General features: G+C 48.4%; 1 protein-coding gene across 1 annotated transcript; it reads right to left on the reverse strand.

Moving 5' to 3' along the window:
- Window positions 1–347: 347 nt before the first annotated feature.
- On the reverse strand, window positions 348–14,268 carry LOC133340933 (uncharacterized). Its single transcript, XM_061549435.1, has 9 exons — window positions 14,055–14,268; window positions 12,762–12,816; window positions 10,143–10,238; window positions 8,241–8,319; window positions 5,850–5,964; window positions 5,197–5,381; window positions 3,388–3,542; window positions 1,402–1,565; window positions 348–505 (listed from the first exon to the last, which is right to left on the reverse strand). The coding sequence occupies exons 1-8, from the start codon at window positions 14,059–14,061 to the stop codon at window positions 1,454–1,456; spliced, it is 804 nt and encodes a 267-aa protein (XP_061405419.1). The 5' UTR covers window positions 14,062–14,268; the 3' UTR covers window positions 348–505; window positions 1,402–1,453.
- Between the last annotated feature and the right edge of the window lie 2,923 nt (window positions 14,269–17,191).

The raw sequence follows: 17,191 nt of genomic DNA on the forward strand, positions 1-17,191 counted from the left end.
GCGACCCTTCCTATTGCGAGCCCTAATGCGCTTCTATCGCGACATGAAACCCTAAAGGAATTTCCGCTCCGATGATTTTGTGAACATCTCGCGTGCCTAATGTGTACAAATCCAGCGTAACTCCCCCCCCACCACCCACCAAAAGAAATATACAAGTCAGGGTTTCGAATTTAAAAAACTCGTTTAACGTCAAAACGATTTCAGTCACAAGACACGCACATAATTTACAAAGCTGCGTGATTAAAATAAACTGCGAAGATTCGATTGTGGGACCGGCGCAAAACGATGCGCCCGTGTAAACAGGCGTCACGTTCACAGCGTGGTCACGTCAACCGCGCCAGAACCTGCTGGAGCGCGTCAAGCGTCCTCTTGCGTTCCTCCTCGAGCAGTTGGCGCAAGCGGAGGATTCTCGCCGTGCCCAGAGCGCTCCGACTCCTGCAGCGACGAGGAGCCGCGAGGCGCTCGACGACAGCCGGCTGGCGCCCTCGTCCCGCAGAGAGCGCTCCTGGGGTCGCGCGCAAAGCGAAACAGGGTACTGTCTGACTGTCTGTCGGTGGGTAGTTATGAAAACTACTGGAGGACAAAGCAATCCAGGATCAGAATCGTTATTTATACTGGAGGAATCCGATGAGCTATGAAGCTCTTTTTTCACGCAGATGTCCAGTAGGTTGCACGGGGTCAGAAACTTACAACAACAAACAATGAAAAAACACATAGGGAGTGCAAAGTGAGGAAACATAAGCAAATCACGAAAACTAATTAAAATAAATGTCATTTTTTTATTTTACCAGGTAGAGCCCACGGAGCTATTTAGCTCTTTTTCAGAAGCAACCTGGCAATTACATAGCTCAAGGAATTGGCTTATCATCACGTGTAAATGTATAATAGGAGCCAAATACTCTACACGCACGTTCATTCTAAATGTGGAGGCAAAAACCAGAGGACCCGTAAAAAAATCCAAACGACCACGGGGAGAGAAACACGCAAACTCCACATATACAGGTGTCAGGGTCGGGATCGAACCCACGACCTCCTGCATACCAGGCGAAGGAGCTAACATCTTGTCACCACTGGCAATATTTCGATTTAAAGCTTTCGTGACTGCAGGGATTCATCTAAAACAATAGAAATAAAACATAATAAAATATTATTTTATTATGTTTTATTTTTATTATTTCATTATTTACCTTCTACGTGACTTTACCGAAAGAACCAAGAAGAAGAAACACTGGCAAGACGTTAATAGGTGATGGTTGGGGGGGGGGGTTCTCGGCATGACGTACAAGAGCACCGCTGGCTGTGGGGGTCATGACAAGGTCAACGTTGAATAAACGTTACATGGGGGGGTGGGGGGGGTGTTAAACACAAAAAGAAAACGAGCTAGCGATGCGATCTCCTCACCAGCTCCAGGCAGCGGCTGAGCTCCAGCGTCTGGGCGCGCAGCGCAGCGTTGTCAGCGCGCGAGGGCGGCGCAGTCCTCCGTGGCCTTGGCTCGGATCAGGCGCTCCTGCTCGCCGGAGAGCTCCCGCTCACGCAGCTGCTGCCTCAGTGTCCGCGCCTCCTCCCTGGCACGCGCCCCCCCCCCCCACCACCACCACACGTGAGCAACGTGAAGAGACGGACGAGTAAAATAGCCCCCCCCCCCCCCCCCAATCGTCGCCAATGCTCAGTTACCGGTGTCGAGGCGGCTGCTGTCCAGAGATATCTCTTGACTCTTTGGCTCTTTCGGTAAAGTGACGTATAAAGATAAAATTATGAATTAAATACTAGCATACGACGTTTCGATTGCAACACGAGCAATCGTCATCAGGTATAAATGAAATAGAAACACAAATCTAGTATGCTTAGAAATGTAATGTAATATAACAGAGAGTCGGATAACATAACAGTCAACATTGCTTGTGTTGCAATCGAAACGTCGTATGCTAGTATTTAATTTATTATTTTATCTTTATACGTGACTTTACCGAAAGAACCAAAGAGTAATTCCTGCAGTCACGAAAGCTCCAAATTAAGTTTGATATCTCTTGAGTCTTAGTGGAGGAGTCAAAAGGACCGGTTTGTGTCGGTTGTGTAAATTATCGCGTCACTTTCGAGAATGCATTTCACGCTTTAGGTTTTGACGGCAAAAGAGAATCGGTGCCAGAAAGATGTGGCACTACCTGAGCATACTGTCACAAGGCTGATGAGAGTGGAAACAAATGACGAAATGTGCAGTGGACACCAACGAGCTATCTGCCCACGGATAGTGATGAAGGTGATGATCTACGCTCAGTTCTCCGAAATATCTTGGTTTGTTGTGCCTCAGGGGTGACAAACCCCTTCTCGGCATTGTCGACGGTCATTGCCGAATGAAATGTGCATACAGACACGGGCCAGGGGTAAGTTTCATATTTCAATTCTTTAGGATTTTAGGATCAATTCCATTCCATACGAATACAAGTTTAAATGTTTTACGCCTGCTAACAATACTGACGTCACCCGATGCTACTGTGACACCACGTATTGGGGGGGAAAACCCAAAAGTTATCATGTCAGCGGCTTAGCTCCAGTGACCGGGCGCGAAAGACCCAAAGAATATGAATTCCTGCAGTAACGAAAGCTTTAAGCCAAGAATTATCATGTCAAATTTGATTCAACATTTTTTCATTAATCCAAAAAGCAGGAACATATCCCTAGCATGGGCGTGCTTCCTGTATCTCAACTCGGCAAACCCCACACATTACATGATATCTGCGTTTTGCACACAAATCGACATCGTATCTTTCAACAATTTAACTGCATTCGATTTCTGACCGCTGCGAGTCCATGCCCAGTGGAGTTGTAGTTGTACCTACCTCTGCCGATGGTGGCAAGCGGGCGGGCGAGGGAGCGAGCAAGCGGTAAAAACTAACGACAAAGGTCCCCCGTATAGCTGTTAACAGACTCTCGAGGCAAGTGCTGTTTGCAAGTAGCGCTTATGAAGGCTGCAACAGTACTCGAGGGGGTGAGTGGCCAGCATCACGCCTTTGTCTTCCCAGTGGCGATGTTTGCACACACTGCACCAGGTACTCGTTTGAGGCTGAGTCGACCTAGGGGTAGGCCCAGGACCGATTCAGATAATCATCGCCGATGTTTGTGGCCGTGAGCCGGAATCAAACTCGGGTCTCTGTCGGGTTCTTAGCACAGCGTGCTAACCGCTACACTGGTACGTAAACATAAAGACAAACGACCCCACCGTGTCGCTTACGTACCTCCGATGAGCACTGTTGACTAGGCACGGCGCGAAAGAAGTTCAACGTACGTACATGCATGTGCAGACGGATGGGGCAAGTGCTGTTAGCGGGGCACCTTCGAAGGCGGTGTGGCAGGAATCTAACTGGGGTCCCTGCCGGATTTGTGGCGCACCTGTATTCACGGGCGATCTGCTCCTGGAGCACCGCGCTACTGCTCAGAAAGTGCTCCTGGGCGGTGCCGAGCGCCGCTTGTGAACGCAGCAGCTGGGCCCGCCGCTCGCTCAGCTCGGCCTCCGTGGCTCGCTGCTGCTCGCCCCGCTGAGCCAACTGCGGCGATCACGGCGACACAAACGCACGAGTTGATTAGGGTTGTTGTTCCAATAAAAATGTTAAAACAGCAATACCCCATCTTCTTGGTTCTTTCCGTAAAGTCACATAGAAGAGAAATAATAAAATAATAAAAATAAAACGTAATAAAATACAATTCAGACGCTGTCTTTCCGACAGACCTGTTCATCACCTGAGGACGGCTGCTTGCGTTGTGGCTGAAACGTCGTGAGAATTTTATTTTATTTTGTTTTATTTTTATTATTTTATTATTTCCCTTCTACGTGACTTTACCGAAAGAACCAAGAATATGAATCCCTGCAGTCACGAAAGCTTTAAATAGCAATACCCCGATTTACGTCTCCTCCCTTCTACATCGTTTTGCAAATACGTTGTCACTTTGTTAATGCCGCGACCTGATTTTCGTGTGGCCTCAACCCACACTGACGTCGCCGAGAGCATCATCCATCCTTTCTATGACCAAAATTGAATCATTGTAACTGTGACGTCTGCCGACCTCTGTTGTATCCCATTATTTTTATATTTGAAGGTGCCCCATCTAAGTGTTGGTTCGCATTTAAAAGAATTATTAAAAAATCTCAAAGTACGTACAGCATAACATTTCTCTACGTGACAATCCCCCTTCTCAGCCCTGACTGCACACAATGCAGCCTTCCGTGTGGTGCCCTCTACTGACCGAGGTGCGACATTAACTTCGCACTCAGAGCAAGGGACATTCTACAAACTCAACTTTTTCATTTTACCAGGTAAGGCCCACTGAGCTATATATATTTCTTTCAGAAGAGATCTGGCCACAAATTATAGCTAAACGGGAGTGGCTTATCATATGGAAAATTCATAGCAGCCAAATAATCGAAACGCATGTTGGTTATAAATGTGGAGGGGAAAATCGGAGGACCTGGAGAAAATTTCACTCAAAACCAGGAAGAGAGAACATGCAAACTCTGAATATACAAGCAGGCATCAGGATCGGGATCGAACACATGACCTCCTGTATACCAGGCAAGGTAGTTAACATGTTGCCACCGTGGCATCCAATTGCGTATTTAAAATTTCCCACATTAGTGCAAAGAGGTTGGGGTGGGAGTAATTTGCACACCACCTCTAGACACGCATGGTGTGAGATTAACGCGGGGACTTCAGGGGCCGTGCAGCCTGGGACCTTGCATTTTGACGTGACCTTCAAAAACGATATACTGTACAGTAGATACACTACTTTATAGTGTTTGAAACACAATACAGGGCTGGAGCACAATTAACAAAAACGAATTCATTCGTCAATAGCCTTACGAGGAAAAAAAATAATCGATGACGTTTTGTGCGATGGCCCTTCTCGATAGTGCAGTGTTCCTCACTAATCTTTTGCCGATAAGATATCATCAGCGTGAGGGCCGTCACACATTTTAAACCACTGAGGTTTGACAACATGATGATCGGGGGGGGGGGGGGGTGTGGGGGGGGGTGTTTTCACATTTGTGTATTGTTGGCGGGCCACACGTCAGGGGGCCGCACTAAAGGCCACCAACGGGACCTCGCCAGTGGAGAACACTGCGACAGTACACCAGAGGTGCAACGGGGCCCTGTGATGGACGGGCGGGCGTGCGTGCGGACGGGCATCATCCCCTTAACTTGCCTGAGTCTCCAGCATGCGGACGCTGTGCTCGGCGCTGCGCAGCGACGCCAGCGCGGCCTCCTGCTCCTGGCGGGCGCGCGACACCTCCGCCTCCTTGAAGGTCGCCTCGCGGTCCCCCAGCTCTCGCCGCTGACGCTCGGCCACGAGCTCGGCCAGGAGTGCGCGCTTGTCGGCCGCTCGCGCGTCTACCGTGGCGAACACCGCAACGATAGCCTGACAAACAACAACCGCAACTCCGTATCTGCGGGGAACCTTTTTTTTGTTGTTGCCAGTATTAAAATGATGGGGGGAAAGATAAGAATAGGCTTTACCCTCTCCGGCAATAAAAGAGGGTGTTAAGATGTTCAAACACCAAATAAACACCTATTGCAAGACATCAAGTCTGCATGAACGACACGAGCTTGTGGTAAAACGTGCAAACAAACGTGATTTTTATGCCTGTTTACGAGTTTCTCATCGTTGAGAGAAAGCGTTCGCGATCGGTTTCATAGGGACCTAGCTTCTTCAGCGGGAGCGTGCGAGGAGGGTGCAGCACGGTGAGGTCATGGCGTCGTGGGGTTGTAGGGTCGTGGGGTTATGTGGGGTCATGTGGGGTCGTGGGGTCATGTGGGGTCATATGGGTTGTGGGATCATGTGGGGTCGGTTTACCATACCTTGTTCGGCTCGCAGCTGGCGGCTCAGCAGCTCGTTCTCGGAGCGCAGGGAGGAGACGCTCGCCTCCATCCGCCGCAGCTCCAGATGAATCCCCTGGGCCTCCACCTCCATTCCCTGACGGACGCGCATCACACGCAACATCTCAAATCATCGCCATCATCATCATCAGTCGGACACTGGTGGCTGAGTACACTCGCAAGCGAGCAATTATGATTGCAAGGTTTCGTGGGTCACACACGTTCCTGAAACTTCGTGCATAACCGTGGGCGCCAAGGTCTCCCGGCTTGCCAGGGTACGATGACAGCAGGGGCGGTTTCTTCATTAGGGCGATTGGGCGACGCACCACCAATGTCATTCAACCACAGAGTCACGCTAGCCGTCACTGTGCCTCTGGATATAGTCCAATCAGCGTCATGTCACGTTCTGTGGAGTACCGCCTCTTTTTGGGCGATTTCACTCCGGCTGAGAATCGCCCCGAGTGGCCCCATAGACTTACATTCAAAGATGTTTTTTTTCGACCGGGGGGCGCTCCAATGCATTCTCTATGACTTCCGGGAGGGCTCGCCCTAACGTGCTTACGTCATCATACGTAAGCACGTTTCATCCAACAATATAATTTGTCGCCACCTAGTGGAATCTTTAATAAAAGAAACTTGAGTAGATTCTATTAATAGTGAGTATAGAAACAAACAAGGAGATGTATTGTAAGAGTCACTTTATTTTTCATTAATATTAAAGAAGTGAAGTTGCCTTTACATGCTTAAGCTGTTAATGTATCCATTGCATGGGTGGACCTTATCCTTATCAATCATCCAGACATTTGCCCCCCCTGAGAGATTTTGCAGGAGCCGCCACTGGATGACAGTACAGGTGGATTAATTCCCATCTGTATTCCATCTGTACGGGGATTGAGTCTTACCCACTTACTCACCCTTGCACACGTGGGTTTATTTCTGTGCAGTCTGTACTCTTCTCACACGTATACGCACTCATTAATGGAGTTGATAAAACATGCCAACGTAGAATCACAGAGTTTTGGCAATTGTTGTGCTGGTTCTGGCTGCCCTCCCACTCCTCTATGGTTTCCTGCGTACATTACACAGGGATTTCGGAAGCAATTCATATCAATTATGCTGTATATAAAAAAATATATATTAATTTCAATGTATTATTACTAAGTATTCTAAAATAGCAGCTCACACAAGTATAAACAAATATTGGTCAAATACGTGGGCTGAGCTGGGTATCTTGCTTCAACAAGAAATATCCCTCGATTTTTATCAAATGAAAGATAAAGGGGAAGCCCTGCAACTTCTTTCTCACACCACTGCTGGTGGAAAGGCCTCGGCCTAGAGAGAGAGAGAGCTCTCAAGAGATGGGAGCGCCCACACTTTACCCCACCCCACGCGTGCGACCTGTCCCGGTTGACTAACCGCGGGGTGGACACAACAACAACAAAAAGTGTCTCCCGGACGACGAACGGCGTTGTGTGCACTGCGGCAGCGTGTAATCAAACTCAGAGAGTTCCTGTCGAGTGACATCATCCTACGCAAGTCACTCAAGGGTCATTGACGTGCACAGGCATTGCCTTGAGAGTGCCCAAAGTAGACTAGTGCATATGTACGTGTCAATCCACTGCTGGATGAGAGCTTTTCTATGAAACATGCCATAATTGTTTATTTAGATGGGCGGACGATTGATAGCGATGGATGTTCGCTGATGGATAGTCATGTAGATGATGGTGATGATGCAATGGCTGTGATATGAACAATTCAATGATTACAATTCGGCTTCATAAAGCATCTCGGCACAAATTGTATCCGGGCAAAACTTAAGCCACGTTTTCACTGGATATATGCCGGAAAGGGTTGTGGTGTCCCATGGATGAGGCTGATTATGGAATGGCAGCCGAAGAATACAGCAAAACTATGAAACTAAACTATATTTATATTACCAGGTAGACCCATTGAGCTGTATAGCTCTCTTTCAGAAGCGATTTGGCCATCACAAACGAAAGGTCAACGGAGTGGTTTATCGTGTAGAAATTTCGAGCAGCCAAATGCTCAACGGACATCGATTCTAAATGTGTAGGGTTAAAAGCAGAGGGCACGGAGAAACATCCACGCGACCACGGGGAGAACATGTAAACTCCAAATATACAGCAGGTGTCAGGGTCGGGATCGAACCCACGACCTCCTGTAGACCAGGCGAGGTAGTTAACATCTCGCCACTGTGAGGATGACCATCGCGGAGGTGGAGGGGATGAGAACCGCACACCACTCTGTTTTCGCAGCGGTCGTCCTCTCGGATGAGTGAAGCAAATTGGTTGCGAGCGGCAGGGGAGGAGTGGGAAGGAGGAGCAGCAGGGCACAAGGAAGAGGCTTCCTCACCCGCATCTTGTGTAGCATTCGCTCCGCCTCGGACGTCATCTTGGGCTGCAGCTCCGAAGCCTTCTTGGCTTGCTCACGGGTTCCACGAGACGTCAAGGAGCCGACACGCCAACTTGATCACTCACTCGCTCGCCCGCTCGTTCACTCAGCCTCTCGCTCGCTCGTTCACTCACCCTCTCGCTCGCTCATTCACTCATTCACTCACCCTCTCGCCCGCTCGTTCACTCAGCCTCTCGCTCGCTCATTCACTCACCCTCTCGCCTGCTTGTTCACTCACCATCACTCTGATTCACTCAGCCTCTCGCTCGCTCATTCACTCACCCTCTCGCCTGCTTGTTCACTCACCATCACTCCGATTCACTCACCCTCTCGCCTGATTGTTCACTCACCATCACTCTGATTCACTCACCCTCTCGCTTACTCGCTCGCACGTATGCTCACATATACGCTCACTCACTTGCAGTCACCCACCCACCCGCCCCTACTGGACGTGTGAAAAAGAGCTTCATAGCTCATCGGATTCCTCCAATATAAATAAAGATTCTGATTCACTTGCTCACTCGTCCACCCACTCGAACATTGCTCGCTCATTCACCCGCTCACCCATTCACCCACTTGCTCACTCAATTAATTGATCACTTGTTCACTTGGCCGCATGCTCAAATGCAGGCTCACTCACTCACCTCGCAGCCACCCTGCTCACTCAACCACTCGCTCACTTACTCGTCCACCCACCCGTCTACTTGCTCACTCATTCACCGGCTCACTCACCCACACGCTTACACACCTGCTCCCTCACGCACTGACCAGCGTGATGAAGTATGGTCAAAATAACGCCCACCACTCAAAGAGTGTGGGGAGGCCCTCATCCAGCAGTGGATTGACAAAGGGTGTGTAAATGTACATGTGACTTAGGTCACAATAAGCACGTCAGGACGGTGATAGCAATTAAAGGCTCTGTTGGACGTAAACTGAGAATTCCCTTTCTCTAAAGATGATTGTTACACTACCTGCATGTACGTAAATACTGTAAGTAAAGCAAATGCACACCGATTATGAATTGTACTTCTATTGTTGCATCTGTTGTGTGCATTATATCAGCACAATTCTCCAATTTGGCGTTTTCAAAGCGCGAACTCTGAACACAATATACGACCTTTACAGCCACAACGAAAACTCTGTTGCTTAACAACAGCTTATTTGCCAATGCACGCAGGTGAATATTTTTGAACGCGTGTCCCTATTTTCTAGACGTACAACTCCACGGTGTTGTCACATGCCGTGTAAATGTATGCAACCCACTGTTTACACAGGTGACGATGAGTAGAGATCGGTGGAAGGGTGACTCAAAGGAGGTGGAAACGGATGGAGCGAGTTCATTTTAAAAGGAAATATCTGGTCGAGAATAAAGTAATTTGGAAAAGTAACAAAACATTTTGATTAGGAATTCGTTTCCAGTAGTAAAAAAAAATAGTTTTTGGGAATACGTGGCAGGGTAGTTCAATACTCGGAATACTGAGATCCTGGGTTTCAATTCGAGTTCCTGCCGCCCGCGTTATCTTAAGTGCAGTGAGTTTACGGTCTAAGGCCAGTCAGCAATGATGCCGTTAAGAAAAAGAAGAATCTCACTTAGTTTGGAAAAATTCCAACAACAACAAAAATAGTTGAACCCCTTAAGTTTGGCAGAATTCCAGCCCTGAAAATAAAGCCACAAAAGAGGTGATGTGGGGGGATGGAAGGGTGGGAGGGAGGGAGGGGTGCGGCAAGGGAATAAATTCAGGAGCTCAGTCCTGGACAGCTCCAGCTATTCAGAAAGAGGCACCCCAACCCCAGGCTGCTGCTCAGTCGAACATTTCCCGCGACGCCTTGACGGCCTTCGAGGGCTCACAACGACGGGGATATAGGAAGTCCGTCTCCATCTCCAGCAGGTAGACTTGCTCCTGCAGGTTCCCGATGTACTCCGTCTCGATCCCCGCCAGCGAATCAGCGGCCACCTTGCTGTTGCCAGGCACACGCACGAAACACGAGCATGGCCCACAACACGCGTTCCCCAGGAGACGTCACTTGAGGCTTGCAGACACTGGGGCGGTGCTGACCGCACTTGAAACAACAGGACACACACACACGCACGGCTCCCCCTGCCTCTGTCTTTTAGCTGCAGCAATTTAACGGAGGCGCGCACACACACACACGGCTCCCTGCCTCTTGCCGGTCAGCTCTCTGTGCCTCTGTCTTGGAGCTGCAGTACTTTAAAGGAGACACACACACGTGCTGTCTGCATTTGTCTGTTAGCTGCGGAACTTTAAACTGAGAAACACACTGCTGTTTGCCCGTTAGCTGCAGTGTTAAAGAGACACAATGCGGTCTGCCTGTTGGTTGTATCACTACTGAGACACAGACACCGCTGTCTGCCTCTTAACTACACCATTACTGACAGATACACATAATGCTGACTGCCTGTTGGCTACAGCAACGACCGAGACCACACACACTCCTGTCTGCCTGTCATCTCCAGTGATGTCCTGGGACACATCTCCTGATGGCTCGTGCTGCAGATTGGATTCTGCATCGCCTATGACGAAGGAGAGAGGGCCGCGGAGTGAGGAGTTCTGTAGTAAATATGAAACTTTATGCAGGGCGATCCATTTAGAGATACCCCACCGATTTGCTGCAGTTTCCCCCACCCCACTTCGCTTCAATCTGGACGGGTGATTGAATGTGGTGAAAGCGATTCTGGCTTCGTACCTTACAGAGCAGCACAGAAGGAAGAGGACGGGTTGGTATAGCGTGCGTTAGGATAGCGTTCATATACAGTATGTATTGAGTGTTGAGATTGTGCGTGGAAAATCTAGAGGCTTGGGCCAACTTTGGGCCAAAGTTGACATGGTTTACCGGGTAGAGTTGTTTCTCGATTATTGTTATTTCTATTAACTATGATCGATGAGCAGTTGTATCTATGAATGGATCGCCCTGCAGACTCGACGTTTCGTGTGGATGGCTCGCGAATAAACGGGAGCACACACGTATTCGACAAAATATTTACATCGGACACAAAAGACGTTGTAAAAAAAATAACGCGCATGACAAAAAGGATTGAGAGTCACCAAGGCAATCGACACACACACACAAAGATCCCCCGTGTAGCCTGAACAGTCTGTTGGGGCAAGTCCTGTTGGGGCAAGCGAGCACCCGGCACACGAGTGGGGGTGGGTGGCCAGCAGCACCACGCCCGGCCGCCTTTGTCTCCCCAGTGGCGGTGTTTACTACACACCGCACCAGGCTACTACATTGTGAGGCTGAGTCGACCGACCTCGAGGAGGACCGATTCAGATCATCGTCATTCATCATCCAGCCCGTTCATTCTTAATTCTAGATTTGAAGCTTTCGTGACTGCAAGGATTCATATTCTTAGTTTTTTTTCGGTAAAGTCACGTAGGTAATCTCGAGAAGCTGTGACTTCGTATCTCGTTGTCTGTTAAAAACTCTAACAGATAGGTGGAATTCCTCCCCGTAGAGGGTATTAATTCTAGATTTGAAGCTTTCGTGACTGCAAGGATTCGGTAAAGTCACGTAGGTACCTAAACGTGACTTTACCGAAAAAACCTAAGAATAAGAATATCATTCTTAATTATCCACAGGCCCGTTCATTTCCCTGGGCACATGTCTTCGTGTGCTGCGATGCTCACGTTGTCCATCGAATACGGCGCAGATACAGCGGATTATAAGACGTTGCACTTTTGTTTGTTGTATTTTTTAAAGCTAAAAAGTTTAGGGATGGGTGGGTGTTTGGGTGCGAGACAAGATCTGTGTAAGACGTTTGAGATGCCGCGTAACGATCAGGAGCGTCTTATGATCCGGAGAATGTGAACTTGATAGTTTCAACTCGCCTGCTGCGATAAGAGTGCACACGTTTAAAAAAAAAAACGGAAAACGCATCTTTAAAAACACAAGTCGGGATGCACTCGACATGAGAACGCCGTGGCACTAAGGCGTGCACCTTAGTGACACGCAGTATATAGGGTATCGTTGTTTACGTCGAAACAAACAATACAAACAAGCCACGGTGAACATCAGTGGCGAAAAGATGCCTGCATCGGTCTTGTATGTATGTTGAACGTCTTTCGCGCCGTACGTAGCAAACCTTTGCTAATCGGAGGTGAAACCCCACCCCCACCCCACTGGTTAAATCTAGCTTAATGATTATAGTTTGAGTTCGTTTTTTTATCTATTTATTACACGGATGACTCCGTTTATCCAGATTTTACAAGGGAGAGGGATCCGTGGTGCGTGCTTGGAGAAACAAAAATACCCCCCCCAAAAAAAACCCCATCGATGTTGCAGAGACAGAGCACACAAATTGTTCATGAATATCACGACGACGACAACTCACGGTATTATCACTTTGACTGTCGGAGGAGAAGAAGAAGCACAACGCATGCATTGAAACCGACTTGTGTACGAATGACCTCTTGTGTTTTTTTGTAAACTTTTAACGCACCGCATGCGCTTTGAGGACTGTACCTGAAAGTCGGAGCGAGGCTGACTTTCGTCGCTTGACTCTTGGCAGCTTTACTCCCTGAACACAAAACACAGTGGCGCGTTCACACACCGCAACAGACACTGTGCGTAACAGGCGCTATAGGCTGCGAGACCACGCTGTGGACAGCGTCTATGCCCCCCCCCCCAACCCACGGGCAAAACCGCAGCCGGTCCGCATTGACCAACAGGGTGAAGTATGGTCACATAACCACCCAACCCCTCCATAACCCACACGGTGTGGCGAGATCCTCGTCATCCAGCAGCGGAGAGACAATGGAGGTTCCACGCACAGTCTGCTGTACCACACACACTAGCGCACATTGTACTTTGCAATGCACTTTACGCAGTGGTCAAAGACAAAACTGATCCCCCTCGTGTCGCCTTTAATAGACTGCTGGGGCCAGTGCCGTCAGCGAGCTCCGGCGAAGGCTGTGACGGCATGCGAGAGGGGTGGCCAGCTTGTACGCCAGGCCGCCTTTGTCTCCCCAGCGTTGATATGTACACACCGCAGCAGGGCCACTGTTGTTGTTGTTGGTCGTGCAGTGGTATCGAACTCGGAACGTCGGCCTTGTAACTCAAGTGTTGCTCATCGCCGCGGGACCGCATTCCAGCCCCCCCCCCAAAAGACAGTGTTTGTGCTTTCGTTACGTTGTCCCCACCTGATGAAGGCCGCTTGTGTTGCGCCCGAAACGTCGTGATTTAATTTAGTTGTTTTCATTTATTGAATTTCATTTAATTTTTTACCTACGTGACTTTACCGAAAAAAACAAAGAGTACAAATTCCCCCGTATCGCCCTGACAGACGGCACACTTTTACCCCGTAGGAAGATTTAAAAAACACAAATTGGGAGGACGTCTTATCATTAATCCGGTAAACGTGTGTCGGGGTGGGGGGCGAGGTAATTTTTGCAGTCGCATGTTTTGGGTGCCGCGTTTCACTTCGCGGAGCCGTCTTACAATCCGAAGAATCTGGTAGACAGAACAATTTGCTTTAAACGACGACCATGAATTAGACTCCATTGCTCGACTCCGACCACACAAGCGGCAGTGGAGCGCAGTGATTGTGCGTGTAGATATGAGCCGATAGATTGCGCACGGTTATGCTCCGTAAACTTACACGTGTGTGCGTGTGTATATGTGTGTGTATGTGTGTGTGTAACGCGGCTAAAACTACAACACATCTTTCTAGTCCAACATCAGAGCGCCAGTTACCCGTTCGGTGATGGGAGAAGTTTAAGTAGCGCTTTGCACGAATGAGAAATCACGCATCCTTACCCGACATTGCGACGACGACGATGATAATGTTGGTCGCGTTGAAGATTGCAAAAGCACAGAGTCAGCCGTGACGTTTGATGGTGAGCGCGCGTGTGATTTGTGTGTACACACGGGGGTGGGGGGTGGCGTCATAGAAGCTGCTTTGTTAGAATACAACGCATCGAGTCTGAAAACACAGTGCCGATGACTTCCAAGTGAACGGATTTCGCCACCACGCGAACCAACAGGGAAATTACTTTGGCGTCTCTTCGATGCAATTGTGACTTTTGGACTGCGTGCCCACGTGGGAGCCACGCTGGATGTCTTTGTACGTAGTGGGGAGCGGTGGCGTAGTGGTTAGCGCACCGCGCTACGAACCCGGCCACCCGAGTTCGATTCCCGATCACGGCCAACACCGATTATCTGAACCGGTGCTGGGCCTCCCCGAGGTCGACTCGGCCTCAAAACGAGTACCTGGTGCGGTGCGTAAACATCGCCACTGAGGAGACAAAGGCGGGCGTGGTGCTGGCCACTCATCCATCGTATACCGTTCCGGCCTTCACAGGTGCTCGCTAGCAGCACTTGTCCCTAGTCAGTTGAGGCTATACGGGGGGGGGGGGGGTCTTTGTCTATGTACGAAGCGGCAAATCATTACCCGAAAAGTCGCCTGTATTATGTTTTCTTCCCATTTTAAGGCCAGTTGAGTTGTTTTCATATTGTGCTGAGGCACCGCTGGACACAGCAGGCAACGTCGCCAAATAATTTGGATAGTAACTTTTTTTATTTAAAATAAAAAATAACTTTTTTTTTTTCACCTACGTGACTTTACCGAAAGAACCAAAGAGTATGGATCCTTGCAGACACGAAAACTTCAAATCTATAATTTGGATCGTGTTTGCCCGACTTGTATTGCCGCTCAGCAGTTTTGTCAATGCGCTGCTGGATAAATTCCTTATTGCCACGCCGTCTCGGTCGTGTTTGACGATACTTAAGGGGCCGTCCATAAGTGACGTCACGTGATTTTGGACGCTTTTTGACCCCCCCCCCCCTTCGTCACACGACGTCACAAAAAGTCAGACCACCCCCCTCAAATATTACGTCACAAAGCTCTGCCCCCCCAAAATAAAAATGCTTCAAATCGCTTTAAACTATTGCCATTGTAGTGCGTATTTAATGTGGCACTGCACTCTGATGTTGGAGAAAACATTTATTAAAAAGTCTATTTAATTAAGTAGAACGTGTTGTCTAAATTTATTGAAAATTGCGCATTTTTTATGTGACGTCACATTTCTCACCCCACCCCCCTAGGTGCGTGACGTCATTTATGGACGGCCCCTAACCACGCTAGGCAGTGCTTGTTGATGAAGGGGCCGAGAGGAGAGGGAAAAGAGGACCGGTTCAGACATCGATAGCCACTCCTGGTAGCCTTGGCCGGGAATCTAACTCGGGTCTATTTATGAATGAAGCAGTGCGATAACGAAATACTCCACTCCCAAAATTAAGCGTAAATGTTCTCGTATGCGTCTATATTGAACAAACTCACATCCGTCAATAACGCTGTCTTAATATGCACTATAATAGACGACGTTTTGGACAATGGGCCTATTTCATGGCACGTCGAAATATTACAATGATCCTAAATGCGATATTGAATTTAATGCGACGGAGCGCTGCCTGCACCCTTTCATCGCAGGCCACTCCTGCAATTGAGACTCCCCCGTCACCTGGCTAAACAAAGACTTTCATGAAGCTTTTTAGTTGTTGTTGTTGCGGAATCCGATAGATCACACTTGAGTCGAAAAGAAGGGGCCGGTGAGCTCACACCGACAAGAACAACATTTTATTAAACCATATGCAGTTACATTAACGTAACTAAGAAGACAAAAAAACACTCAATGGGCTTTGCATATCACTTAGTGCCGATGTCCACCACTGGTAAAATCCACAACAATATTCAATCCACCGTCGTGGAAGTTGCTCCACACCGCCAAATATATATATATTTTCCTCGTGCACGTGTGCTGTGTAAAAAAAAAATTAGGTTTGCGAATTGGGTAATCTACAAGCCGTGAGTGCGGTGTTCGTTGTTGGTCAAAAGCGTTTCACTCGGTTCGAAGTGGTGAAAAATGAACCCAATCGACGGTGGCGTCATGAAATTTGGACAACTTCAAACGCACTGCAACACCGCGATGACGCCGTGGGGCTTCATGAAGACCGCGTTCGTGAAGAGTTCAAACCACCATCGCCTTGACCACTCTTCGCTTTATTTAAAAAAAAACCCAATGGAAACTAGAAAGCATGAGCGGTTAATGGTTGGAAGTAACTGTCAATACCTCATTCACGATTACTTCTTTAAACACTGCGTCGAATTTGTAACTATGAAACAACATATGTCCGATAATAAATGCATCGTCTTTGAAACAGATTGGCGTCCTCTGGTCTAACACCGTTTTGAGACTGGGCTCAAAAGCAAGCTGTCTTTGGTGTGGACCAATCAGTTTCAAAGACAATGCATTTATTATGAGAGTATGTTTTTGGTTTGCATTCTGACCACAAGTATTGTGGTATAAGCAGACATGATTCCTATTCTCATGGTTTGCCGTTTTATTTTAAGCTGGGAGAGTAGACAAATAAAGGATGTTAAATATTTAATTGAGAAAAGTTGGTGGGTGGGGGGGATGCGGAGAGGGGGCAGGACACGCTGTTCGAAAAGGAAGATGGCCATTGGGTCGAGCCCAACGGACTGGCAGTCAAAGGAGAATGTCCAACCGCAGTTCGGATCGATACATTCAAGCGACTCGCGCACGCCCATGTGTGTGGCCTGATGGGCGTGTGGACCCAGTAGTCTTGACTGGGACGCCCCCCCCCCCATACTACCAAAACAACCGCAAACCACCGAGTTCAATGCAACACGTGGCTACTAGTCCGCTCAATATGGAATCGAAAAGCACAATTGACGAGACTTGGTTTTGAATGGATAAACCTTCGTGAATTATGCATACGTGCTTATCCAGATAAATTGAGTGCTGGACTAGTTTCGAAATAGCGGCAATTTACATGAATGCTTCATGATTTGGTAGGAAAATGGGAACTCTGTATTTGTATCGGGTTAATAAAAGTTAACGTACACCCCTTTTGTGATTCTACTCCAGGACGAA

Source organism: Lethenteron reissneri, chromosome 10 (genome assembly GCF_015708825.2).
Source record: "Lethenteron reissneri isolate LAM-NWPU_2019-01 chromosome 10, ASM1570882v1, whole genome shotgun sequence".
Classification (NCBI taxonomy): domain Eukaryota; kingdom Metazoa; phylum Chordata; class Hyperoartia; order Petromyzontiformes; family Petromyzontidae; genus Lethenteron; species Lethenteron reissneri.

Excerpts from the sequence above, each read along its gene's own strand:
- LOC133340933 (XM_061549435.1), bottom strand. Across the intron at positions 10,239-12,761 it reads AGCCTCGCTCCGACTTTCAG|CAAGGTGGCCGCTGATTCGC; the intron begins GTACAGTCCTCA and ends GCCTGGCAACAG. Across the intron at positions 3,543-5,196 it reads TCCGCATGCTGGAGACTCAG|TTGGCTCAGCGGGGCGAGCA; the intron begins GCAAGTTAAGGG and ends TGATCGCCGCAG.